The sequence below is a fragment of the Thamnophis sirtalis genome, unplaced genomic scaffold (genome assembly GCF_051295495.1).
Source record: "Thamnophis sirtalis isolate CommonGarterSnake01/CBP01778 unplaced genomic scaffold, rThaSir2_p1.2 scaffold_2, whole genome shotgun sequence".
Taxonomy (NCBI): Eukaryota; Metazoa; Chordata; class Lepidosauria; order Squamata; family Natricidae; genus Thamnophis; species Thamnophis sirtalis.
This window is the reverse complement of record NW_028261382.1, coordinates 108,161,601-108,174,601: the sequence shown is the minus strand read 5'-3', so window position 1 is coordinate 108,174,601 and position 13,001 is coordinate 108,161,601. Positions and strand designations below refer to the sequence as shown.

At 44.1% G+C, this 13,001-nt stretch overlaps 1 protein-coding gene across 2 annotated transcripts in view; it reads right to left on the bottom strand.

Annotated features, from left to right (window-relative positions):
* The window catches only part of ZFAT (zinc finger and AT-hook domain containing), a 122,202-nt gene that overhangs the window by 43,708 nt on the left and 65,493 nt on the right, over nucleotides 1-13,001 (bottom strand). The window contains exons 9-12 of one of the 2 annotated variants that reach the window (XM_087706662.1): nucleotides 11,413-11,562; nucleotides 7,730-7,903; nucleotides 3,485-3,573; nucleotides 3,178-3,290 (exon numbers count right to left, since the gene is read on the bottom strand). In XM_087706662.1, coding sequence (XP_087562788.1) covers nucleotides 3,267-3,290; nucleotides 3,485-3,573; nucleotides 7,730-7,903; nucleotides 11,413-11,562 — 437 coding nt within the window. In that variant the 3' untranslated portion in view covers nucleotides 3,178-3,266. Of the gene's footprint in view, nucleotides 1-3,177; nucleotides 3,291-3,484; nucleotides 3,574-7,729; nucleotides 7,904-11,412; nucleotides 11,563-13,001 lie in introns of those variants that run through there. The other variant, XM_087706661.1, reaches the window with a different exon arrangement.

Genomic DNA, 13,001 nt, shown 5'->3' with positions numbered 1-13,001 from the left:
GTATGACCTTTATACATGCCATAAATAAAATTGTTTTCAAAATAATATTTTTTTTACAATCCTCCACTCTTGCTTCTTTCTGTAACAACATTTTTTTAGTCTCTACCTAAAAGAATTAAATATTATTCTTATATAAGATATGCGGACAATATACTATAGGAGATAATACGTTAAATTAAAATAAAACCAAAATAAAAGCACCATAATATGGAGCCGTAGATTTGCAATGGGATAGATGATAGAATTCATAACTGAATTCTGAATTCAGTTTTCATAACTGACAACAATTTAGATAAGAGCACTGATGTAGGAAAGGTTTGGGATGAAAATAAAGTTTTTATTAGTGGTTATTAGTGTGTAAGTAGACCTCAACTTAAAACCCTATTGTAGCCTGCCCATTATGGTTTTAAGTCTTGCCGGTCGTAAAGCGAGTCATCAAATATTGGGAACAGCCTTCTGCTCTGCTGAATGTCCACAAGATTATTCAGTGGCAGAACCTGATCCTGATCTTTGTAGTAAGGTGCCCTTAGAATTAAACTTTCCATAATGCTGAAAAGACAGTAAAGATGTTTTCATTCTCTAAGGCCTTTTAATCAATCAATGTTTTATGTTTAATCTATTAATGTTTAATCCATTAAACATATTTGCTGCTTAGAAACGTATTAACTATGCCGGCTGTTGCTATAATCATTTTATGACTATGTACTTTAATTATTGTGTTTTAATGCTTTATTTAATTTTTCATAATTGCACTTGGTGCCATTAACACCGCACAACCTACCCTGGGAAACTTTGGGTTTTGAAGGAAAGCATACAAACATTTGAAATAAATAAGTAATAAGTAATAGATTATGAATGAAGTCCTGCTCTGATGCTGAAATTAGCAACCTAGGCCCTGCCTTTCCCTTTGCTAAAAAATTTAAGTGAGGACTGCAAACAAGGATCCTTTTGATAGTTATAGCCACCCCACATCTACTATTAATAGCGAATTTATCTCACCAGGAATATAGCTGCGATTCTGAGTGTGATTTGGGGATGCTTCTGATAGATATTTAAACATGTATAAGGTAAAGGTTCCCCTCACACATATGAGCTAGTTGTTCCCAACTCTGGGGGGCAGTCCTCATCTCCGTTTCAAAGCCGAAGAGCCAATACTATCCGAAGATGTCTCCGTGGTCATGTGGCCGGCATGACTAAATGCCGAAGGATCACAGAATGCTGTTACCTTCCCACCAAATTGGTCTCTATATTTCTACTTGCATTTTTTATATGCTTTCGAACTGCTAGGTTGGCAGAAGCTGGGACAAGTAACGGGAGCTCACTCCGTTACGCGGCACTAGGGATTCGAACTGCCGACCCTTTCTGATCGACAAGCTCAGCGTCTTAGCCACTGAGCCACCACATCCCTTATTTATGGTTAAGTTTGGTTATGGTTAAGTTTATTTATAGGCCGCCCTTTTCCCTGAGGGGACTCAGGGCGGCTTACAACTTATATAGGAAGGGGAAACATACAAAGACATATAGGACAATACATAATTAAAAGAGTAAAGCAACATTCATTCATCATTCGGGTGGGGACGGATTAGAATCTTTATCCCCAGGCCTGACGGGATAGCCAGGTCTTGAGGGCTGTGCGGAAGGTCTGGAGGGTGGTGAGGGTACGAATCTCCACGGGGAGATCGTTCCAAAGGGTCGGAGCTGCTACTGAAAAGGCTCTCCTCAGTCGACACTGACTGGCAGATGGAACTCGGAGGAGGCCCAATCTATGCAATCTAATAGGTCGCGAGGAGGTAATTGGCAGGAGGCGGTCTCTCAAGTACCTAGATCCACTACCATGAAGGGCTTTGTAGGTGGTAAGTAGCACCTTGAAGCGCACCCGAGATCAACAGGTAGCCAGCGCAGCTCGCGGAGGATAGGTGTTATGTGGGCGAACCGAGGTGCACCCACAATCACTCGCGCGGCCGCATTCTGGACTAGCTGAAGTCGCCGGATGCTCTTCAAGGGCAGCCCCATGTAGAGCACGTTGCAGTATTCCAGCCTAGAGGTCACAAGGGCATTTAAACATGTACGTATTATGCATTTCTTTGATACGGTTTAATTTCATCTTGTATAGCTTTGTAAAGGCACTTTGAAGCATCACAGATCAGCTTGTGAGGCAGACATTCCTTGATCTGTTTACCAAATTAAATAAACTGCCTTGTCTGTTGCCTTCGTAAAAGTAGGTTTTGCTATGTTTTTTTTCCTCTCCAGCATCCTCAGATTTGCTCCTAGCAAAAGGAGCAAGCAACTCAGTTTCTAACATTCCCAGTTGGGAGGTAGATGTGAAGATCTCAACTGAACCTTTGGAGAAAGGATGTCAACCAAAGAAGACAGATTCTTTAAGAGGAATATCGAAAACTCTTAATTCCATCAAATACAGCAGTAAAGCTGGCTAACAACAATACCACAGTAAGCAGAAAGAGGATCACAATCGGTGTGAGCTTCCTAATGACATCCCACAAGTTCTCTTGCTTACTAAAGACATTTCTTGGATTTTGAATTCTCAAAGTATCTCAGACCCGCCTGTATCATAACCTGGATCCAATTTTTTAAAATATAGAACTGGGATGACGAATCTATGGCACGTGTGCCACAGGTGGCACACAGAACCCTTTGCTGGCATGCGACCGTCACCCAGCTCAGCTCTACCGCACATGCGCATGTGCCTCCTGCCAGCCAGCTGATTTTTGGGTCTCTACCATGCATGCGGAAGACGCACATGTATGCATGGGGGGGGATGTGTGCGCATGCCCGGGGGTGGTGGTGGTGGAGAGCTGACAAACTGATATCTGCAAAACTTGGCAAGGAGTCTCAGAGAGTCACGAACCAATTACGCAAACTAATTTGTTCCTGCAAGCTCCACTCCCTTTTTGCTCCTCTTTTATTTCCTCTGGGAGGGGCCATTCATCATCCACCTGTGGATTTACTCCCAAGTCGACCCCTGTTCTTTAGCTGTTCCCTTCATCTGGCAACTCTGCACATGCTCACACTGGAAACAGGCTCCAGCTGTTCATCTGCCTCACTGATGTCTGACTCTGAAGGCAGCTGATAAATGTCAGACGGCCCTGGTCCCATCTCTGTCTCCGACACAGAGCCCTCATCAGAGCCTTCCCCAGACTCCAGGACTGGCCCAGGTTCCTCCCCAACCTCCTCACTGTCCGACTCTGCTGCCAACTCTGCTGGCTGCTGGTGGGCCACAACATCATAAATCATAACGGGCAGGTCCATTACAGTCGTAAGTGGAGGACTCCCTAAATCGAAATGAAAGAATGTAAATTCCTACCTCATTCCACCCAATTGGCTAAAAGTTAAAACCATTCTGCTTCAGTTCCAGAACTGATTTAGAGGCTGTTCAGTTGTAATCCTGAAACCTCGGGCTGTCAGGCATAGCAGCAGTTCAATGAATCACATTTATAAAAACAAGACCCAGTGGCAGGCTTCTTACCTTGAATGAAGCGTGTTGTTCCATGTGCCTCAGAAGCTGTGGCTTTTGGGCCGCAGTATAATCACACACCGTGCACTTGAACTGTTTTCCTGAAACAGAAAGCGGAGAAATTCAGATCCAAATGGGGAAAGAGCATAAATAAACGGAAGTGAACTTTGACTGTTGAGGAGCAATAAAGAGTTAGTTGTTCAAAGGGGGTCTCCATAAACCAGGGGTCAGCAATCTGTGGCTCTGGAGCCACATGTGGCTCTTTCATCCCTCTGCTGTGGCTCCCTGTCACCAGTTGGTAAAAGGACAAAGGACGCCATGCTAGGAGGAGACTCTATGGTGGGGGAATTGGACTTCCGGTCAGCTCCAGAATTGAATTGGGGGGGGGGGGTGTTCCGGTTAGGACCTTTGTGGCTCTATGAGTATTTAAGGTTGCCGACCACTGCCATAAACTGAGATACATAAAGGATAAGTGAAAAAAATTCTGGTCTCAGTTGTAGTAAATCAAGGACTACTTATATACTGATAAAACCAAGGGGAAAAAAACGGTTCTTGCATGAGTGAAAACCATTAAATCAAGTTGATTTAATTCATTCTACTCATCTAATAACTGATTTCCCCCCCCCACCACACACACACCTGCACTTGGAGCTGGGAAAAAATTGGCATGTGGACAACAAGAGGGGAGTCAAGGAAATGGTTTGACTTGCTGGTTGGAGAAGATGGCCAGGTGGTGATAAGCAACAGGCAGAAGGCTAAACTGTCTAAGTGTTATTTTACATGTATCTTTTCAGGCACCAAAAAAGTGATCTGATCTGTCAGAAGCTGCACAACAGTGGACAGAAGAGAAATGTAGGACAAACTACAAGTCTTGAGGCTGGTTCTCCACTGCATGGATATTTTTAATATTCTTCCCTTCAGCAAATATGTACTTGTTAAACTGATATGCCAAAAAGCCCTCAATTGTATAGCAGCTTCTAATACTAACATACACAAAGTACATTTGTTCCAGTGGTGGGTTCCGGATTCCGTTGCAACTGGTACGGTTGAAATGGGGCCCGGTGTCCTCCACATGAATGCGTGTAGTGTGTGCATGTGTCTTACCCTCTAGCAACGCTTCCGCGACACTCTAGATGCTCAGCGGAGCGTTACACAGGCGCTGTATGTGCCCAAGAGTTTAAAGACAGGTAAGGACGACGAGCGGGTGGGTGGGCCCTCCGGAGCACCGTACCGGAAGAGTATCCGGTCCTCTGGACAGGAACCGGTACACCTGTACTGGGGCGTACCACCTGCAACCCACCATTGATTTGTTCCTCTTCCCTCATCATTTTCTTTTTTTTTTGCAAAGTAAGAGTGGTTTAGTATTTAACGAGCATATTTAAACCCACACAGAGATCTGTTCTACTCCCACTCTTCCTATAGAACCAGGATGGAGAAATGCTTGTTTGAAATCCTTTCAGAAAGAGCTGTCAAAAACTTGGAAGAAATACTCCAACATGTAAGAGGGGGGAAAAAGGCAGATTTCCACTAATGTGAAGAAAACTAGTTCCGAAATTTGAAACTGCTGCAGAAAATTGGGAGCAGCTCATGCAAAAGATGACGGTTTTCCTATTGTATGTAAAGCTTCCCCTTGCACATACGTGCTAGTCGTTCCCGACACTAGGAGGCGGTGCTCACCTCCATTTCAAAGCCGAAGAGCCAGTGCTGTCTGAAAACGTCTCCGTGGTCATGTGGCCAGAATGACTAAATGCCGAAGGCGCACAGAACTCTGTTACCTTCCCACCAAAAGTGGTACCTATTTTTCTACTTGCATTTTTACATGCTTTGAACTGCTAGGTTGGCAGAAGCTGGGACAAGTAGCTGAAGCTCACTCTGTTACACGTAGTAGGGATTCGAACCCGCTGAACTCTGACCTTTCTGATCGACAAGCTCAGCATCTTAGCTACGGAGCCACCGCGTCCCTTTTCCTATTATACAGTACCACGAACAAAATCTGGTTTAAATATTCTCTATCCTTCTGAAGGAAGAAAAAGTCAGATTTTGATGAACATCACAAGTTGCCATGAGCCGTAATGAACTCAGGCAGTGAGGCTTTATGTTGGGATGCTCTTCTGGCTCAGAATAACGAAGGAAGAAGTGTTGGTAGACACCAGTACAGTTAGTGCTTGACTCACTATTGTTAATTGAGCCTGGAATTACGGTCGTTAAGTTGTGCCGGCCATTAAATGAATCATCACGTGACTGCACCCAATTTTATGACTTTTGCAGTAGTTAAGGAAATTAGCAATAGCACTTAACACTTAGACTTATATACCACTTTGTAGTACTTTACAGCCCTCTCTAAGCGGTTTACAGAGACAGCATCTTGCCCCCAACAATCTGCGTCCTCATTTTACCCATCTCGGAAGGATGGAAGGCTGAGTCAAACTGGAGCCTGGTGAGATTCAAACTGCCAAACTGCAGTCAGCCAGCAGTCAGTAGAAATAGCCTGCAGTACCGCACTCTAACCACTGCGCCACCGCGGCTCATATAATTCCATGATCGTTCCTTTTCAGATCCATACAACCATGATAAAACCTGGTCACATGACTGTGAGATACTTTCCAATGGCCATAAGCACCCAAAATATGGTCACATGACATGGGGGGGGCCGGGATCCATTGGAATTTTGGAACCGGCTCATAACTCCCTTTTTACATGTAAGCCGTAACTTTAAATGGTCACTAAGAGACCAGTCGTAAGTCAAGGAATATGTGAATTTAGTTAGAGAAGGGCAGATAGCCAATATAAAATACAGGTAGCCCTTAACTTACAAAAGTTCATTTAGTGACTATTCTAAGTTACAACAGCATTGAAAAAAAGTGACTTGTGATCATTTTCCACACTTGCAGCGTCCCCCCTGGTCAGGTGATCAATATTCACACACTTGGCAACTGGTATGCATTTATGACATTGGCAGAATCATCTTTCACAACCTTCCGACAAGCAAAGTCAATGGAGCAGCAAAATTCACTTAAGACCCACATTCCTAACTTAACTGTAGAGATTCCCTTAACAGCGGTGGCAAAAAAAAAGGTTGTTGATTAAGGCAAAACTAACGGCTGTCTCACTTAGCAACAGAGATTTGGGGCTCAATTCTGGTCGTACATTGAGGACTACCTATAATGTGAAACTGGAAGAAAAAACCCTCTGATGAGACTTGGCTAATACTTTGTTCTTTTCTGTCTCTATACTAACCATGGTGGCACAGTGGTTAGAATGCAGCTCTGCAGCCTACCTCTGCTGACTGCCAGCTACCTGTAGTTTGGCAGTTTGATCCTGAGTGGCTCAAGGTTGACTCAGCCTTCCATCTTTCCGAGGTGGGTAAATTGAGGGCCCAGATTGTTGGGGGCAATAGGCTGACTCTGTAAACCGCTTAGAGAGGGATGGAAAAGCACTGTGAAGCAGTATATAAGTCGAAGTGCTATTCCTTCCTTCCTTCCTTCCTTCCTTCCTTCCTTCCTTCCTTCCTTCCTTCCTTCCTTCCTTCCTTCCTTCCTTCCTTCCTTCCTTCCTGTTAGAATGCAGTATGGCAGGCTCATTCTGCCAACTGCCAGGAGTTCGATCCTGTCTGGCTCAACGAGGGATGGAAAAGCACTGTGAAGCGGTATATAAGTCGAAGTGCTATTCCTTCCTTCCTTCCTTCCTTCCTTCCTTCCTTCCTTCCTTCCTTCCTTCCTTCCTTCCTGTTAGAATGCAGTATGGCAGGCTCATTCTGCCAACTGCCAGGAGTTCGATCCTGTCTGGCTCAACGTTAACCCAGCCTTCCGAGAGGGGTAAAATGAGGACCCAGATTGTTGCGGGTAATAGGCTGACTCTGTAAACCGCTTAGAGAGGGCTTTAAAGCACTGTGAAGCGGTATATAAGTTGAAGTGCTATTGCTATAAATTCATTTTTTTTAAAAAACACCCTCTGGGACAGGCAGACCCTGCCTGTTGCAGTCAGATTCTAAAAGTAGTGCATGCATATTGTCACATAAGCTTTCTGTGAAACTAACAGTGTAGCACAGGGACATACAACACAGTAGAAGGAGAGGAATGTCCTACTGAGAACATTTGCTCCTTGAAGTGTTCTTCTGTGGTTGGCCCTAAATGTCGGCCCATCTGCTAAATAAGACCAGACAAGGCCTGGATGGTTCTCTTTCCACTCGCTTCCTTCAATCGCACTTTCGTTTGCCATCTGGAACAAGGTTTCCAAACCTGACCCAGAGCTACTCACCATCGGCAGTGTGAAGGAGCTTATGGCTCTTCAAGGTGCCTTTCGATTTGAACTTCTTCCCGCACCTGTCGCACAGGTGCGTCTTCTCGGTGCTGTGGCGATTCATGTGAGCTTTGAGGTTGCTTTTGCTGCGGGTGGCGTATTCGCACAGAGAACATTTGAATGGCTTGATGCCTACGGGGAGAGAAAGAGTTTTATGCGGTCGGTTTGTCCAGCTCAATCAGGATGAGAGAATGTTTTCAGGTGACATTCCCCCCCCCACCCGAAGCGGGTTGAGAATTTGGGGGTTGAATTTACAAGGTATTTGGGAGGGGGATGCCCAATTATGGAGGGCTATTTTAGAGCTTCATCTGCTTAGCAAAATTGTATCACAGGACGGCCAGCAGAGCTGGTGGCAGACTCAGAGAATGAGGAGGTTGGGGAGGAACATGGGCCAGTCCTGGAGTCGGGGGAAGGCTCTGATGAGTGCTTTGCGTCGGAGGAAGAGATGGGGCCAGGGCTGTTATCATTTCCCGATCAGTTATATGTTCCCGATGTGCGCCTGCGCAGAGCTGCCAGGAGAAGGGAACAGCTAAGGAACAAGTATTGACTCGGGAGTGAATGGCCCCTCCCATAGGGAATAAAGAGACGTGAAAGGGGAGGGGAGTTTGCAGGAGACAATTACCGTATTTTGGGGAGTATAAGACGCACCTTTTTCCCTCAAAAAAGAGGGTGAAAATCTGGGTGCGTGTCAAGCCAGCCTCCCTCAGCAACCAAGAAAGAAACCACTTAACTCCATTTCGCAGAATTAAGAGTACTTTTACTGGTTATGAGAAGATAGCAGCTAAGCAAAGCAAGGACTGAGGCAAACGCGTGCGAAATCATACATATCAATGTGTCCAACCCCCTCCCACTGTTAACCCTCCGCCCACTGTCCAATCGGCAAATCCCTCAGGTGTCATGTGGGTTTCATCTTCAAAAAGCATCATCAGGTTGGTATGCAGGACAGAGGCTTTCTAGGAGCCTGGGGAGGGTGAAAATCCCCCCCCCCGGAGGCCCTCCGGTGGCTTGGAGCGTCCGGAAAAACGGCCCAACGCGCAAACTGGAAGTCCGTTCCCAAACTTCCAGTTTGCACATTGGGTTGTTTTTCACCCTCCGGAGGCTTCAAGGAGGCCTCCGGAGGGTGAAAAACGGCTGAAAATGAAGGCCGAAGTCAGCTGGCCAGCGTGCGCATGCGCGCTGGAGCTGACATGGCAACACCTCGTGCGCCCTAACGAATGGCTCCACATGCCACCTGTGGCACGTGTTCCATAGATTTGCCATCACGGATCCAGAGCAAAGGTGTCAAAACTTTTGGTTTGCCTGGGTCATATATAAAACATAGTCAAAGTACATACTGTGTATAAGTAACATAATGTTAAACGTTTATGATCTTGTGAGGCTTGTGTCCAGGGCTGTGGCCCATGAGCTGCATGTTGGACATGCCTGATCTAGAGCATAAAGTAACAATTATGGCTTATTTTTCCGGACGTACTGTAACTCACATGAAGACTGGAAGTGGATAGTTTTATTTATTTCATTTATTAAATCTAATAAACCTAACCTAAACCTTATTTTATTTTAATCCTGCTCCTTGCTCAGAGTCCCTTGTAGACCTAATATACTGTATTTTGTTTATCTAAGTTTAGGACTTAAATGTTATGTGAATCCAAGTCACTCTGGTTTACCATTCTCTCCTGCCCATCCCTTTTTCTCTGAGCTGTAATTATAGATTTTAAGCTCCTTGAATAAGAGTGCATTGTCTTGCGGTTTGTAGAGAGCTATGCACCTTTGGGGAGGGAAGGAGAAGTAGCAATAGCTCAGCAAACTGAATTTTGTTGCCTTTTTTTTTTGTGTGGCCAGCAGCTTTGAAAATGTGTGAATATTAAAAACCCTTCACAAATGGTAATACGTTAATTTAACATTTTGTTTGTAGGTACATACTGTATCAAGAAAGAATTACTTGCTGGGCTGACCCTGATTCATTAATTTAGCAATAAAAGAGATTCAGCATATTGATTCCTGAATAACTGTGGACGTCAGCTGCTGAGGCAGAAAATTCCAGAACATATAGCCTGAATGAGATGAGGCACAAACAACTGATTTATGCAGTGTTAATTCCAAAATAGGATATAGGAAGGAGTTCTGAAAACTGATGATATTACATACTGAAGCAATAAAACGGAGCTAGGGAAGAAGTTGTATTATAAATACCATAAATGAAGAAGGCTTTACACAACATCAGTGATGGGAATTAAACTTTCCCCCGGTGCTATCGAGCTCCCTGCTAGATTTTAAATAATATAGCATTGCTGTTATAGTTAAATATGTTTGAACTATAATATGCATATAATATGTATAAATGTATATAATGTGAGTCAAAAAGAGGGCTGTGAAAATATCTACAGACCCCTCACATCCTGGACGTAAATTGTTTCAACTTCTGCCCTCAAAACGATGCTATAGGGCTCTGCACACCAGAACAACGAGACTCAAGGACAGTTTTTTCCCAAATGCCATCACTCTGCTAAACAACTAATTCCCACAACACTGTCAAACTATTTACTAAGACTGTATTAATATTATTATTCTCTTCCTTGCTAGTATCTATCTCTTCCCACTTATGACTATAACCATGTTGCTTGTGTCTTTCAATTTATATTGTTTTATTTGTTTATAGTACGATTTAATAGTTTATTCTTCTGTTTCCCACCCCCTGTATTCTGTATTTTTTCTTCTGCATTCTTCTCCTTGACTATCACTAAGTGTTCTTACGATTCTTGATGAATGTATTCTATTTTATTTGTCTTTATGTACACTGAGAGCATATGCACCAATGACAAATTCCTTGTGTGTCCAATCACACTTGGCCGATAAAGAATTCTATTCAATTTCTAATATGCAAATATGAATAAAAAAGTAAAACAAATTCAGCAGATGATAAGAGTTATCCAATGAGCCCTGATGTGGGGTAAATCCCAAACTGTGCTTTGAATTCTCCCTGCTCCAATGGACTTTATGACACCAATACCCTGCCTTTATTGTTTTTATAAACAATTCAAGGCAGTAAATATATCCAACACATCTTCTTCCTCCTATTTTCCCCTCAACAACAACTCTGTGAAGTAGATTGGGCTGGGAGAGAGTGATTGGCTCAAAGTCACCTGGTCATGCTCTCTTTCCTAAAACAGGATTAGAACTCACCATCTCCTGGTGATTGGCCCAAAGACACCTGCTCAGCTTTCTTTCCTAAGGCGGGATTAGAATTTACTGTCTCCTGGTGATTGGCCCAAAGTCACCTGGTCAGCTTTCTTTCCTAAGGCGGGATTAGAATTTACTGTCTCCTGGTGATTGGCCCAAAGTCACCTGGTCAGCTTTCTTTCCTAAGGCGGGATTAGAATTTACCGTCTCCTGGTGATTGGCCCAAAGACATCCAGCTGGCTTTTATGGCCGAGGCAGGATTTGATATGATTTTGTTTATCATTTAAGCATTGATGCCGAAGAAGGACTTTTAATAAAAAGGGCTGAAATAGGAACAGCTTCATTGTATGCATTTGTACCAGAGTGGATCAGGTTTGCTTCCCAGGTTTTTGCCTTCCTGTCCACCCCCCACCCACCCCCCCGGCAAATTACTGCAATTACGGTCCTTGTTACACCCCATTTACCTTCATGAGCCCAAATGTGACGCTGGAGATCCGATCCGTTCTTCATGAAATAAAAATTGCAGTAAGGACATTTCACAGCTCGTTTTCCGATCAGTCCTTTGAGCTGAACTCTCCTGCCAACAATCTTGGAAATTGTGTGCATGGACACCTCTGAGGTTGGGAGGGGAGATGGGGTTGGGGAAGGAAGGAAGGAAGGAAGAAGCAGAAAAGAAAAAAAAAAGGGGGGGGGAAGGTAAGCACTGGTCTTCAGGGAAGACATTTTCAGAAGCCAATAAAATATAGTTTGTTTTTGACTGCCGGTTGTTGAATCTTTTAAGGAGGATTCCTTTTGTGGGTTTTCGTTTTCGCCAGGTAACGACAGAACTTGAAAGAAAGCAGCTCATTAATTGATGTTTTTTCCAGCATTGCTCAATCTATTTGTGTATTTCGCTGTTTTCTCTGCTCTTTGAGCGACAAATTAGAGAATGGTTGGGCTATGGGTGCAGAAATTGGTCTCTCTCTGTGTGTGTGTGTGTGTTCTCGCAGGAAGCCTTCTCAAACAGTAAACACCTAAGCAGAGAGGCTTCACTAACCAAATATTTATGAACTTTAATAGTCTCCGAGAGCTGCTAAAATTTGTTCAAGGCTTCACCCAGGATTTCCGGAAGGGTTGGGAATTCCAAATAAACAGCTTGTTAACAACTGCAAAAGGCCTAAAAACCCAGATGGGATGGTATAATTGCCAGAAAAGAAGGATGCATTATTCAGACTCAGCGTGGGAGGATAAACAAACATAAGGATGTACACTATCTTTAAAGGTAAAGGTTCCCCTCGCACGTATGTGCTAGTTGTTCCCGACTCTAGGGGGCGGTGCTCATCTCCATTTCAAAGCCGAAGAGTTAGCGTTGTCCGAAGACGTCTCCGTGGTCATGTGGCCGGCATGACTAAATCCCGAAGGCGCATGGAACGCTGTTACCTTCCCACCAAAGGTGGTGCCTATTTTTTCTACTTGCATTTTTACATGCTTTCGAACTGCTAGGTTGGCAGAAGCTGGGACATGTAACAGGAGCTCACTCTGTTATGCTGCGCTCGGGATTCGAACCGCCAAACTGCCAACCTTTCTGATAGACAAGCTCAGCGTCTTAGCCACTGAGCCACTGCGTCCCTAACCTATCTTTACAAGGATGCATATACAGGTAGTCTTCGAATTACGATTATAATGGAGCTTAGCCCGGATGGTTGTCAGTTGTGACGATTGTAAATCGGGCCACCTATGCAACTGACCCAATTTTATGAACTGTTTTGTGACCATTGTTAAGCAAACAGCACGGGCGTTAAGTGAACCAAGGGTTCACTAAGGGCTGCTTTGGCCAAAATCTGGAAGCAAATAACGGGTTTTCGGCAAAACCATTGAAAAACTCAATTACATGACCATGGGAAGTTGCAAACAGCCATAATTGCAAAGCTGGTTGTTAGGTATATTGATGTGGGATATTGGGGGAGGGGGGAGGTGAGTCGGGGAAGAGGGCAGCCATCAGAGCTCTGTATTCAACACTTTGAATAAAGTCATAAGGAGCTTTTCTGGGGTCACAAGTCAAGAATTAAAATAC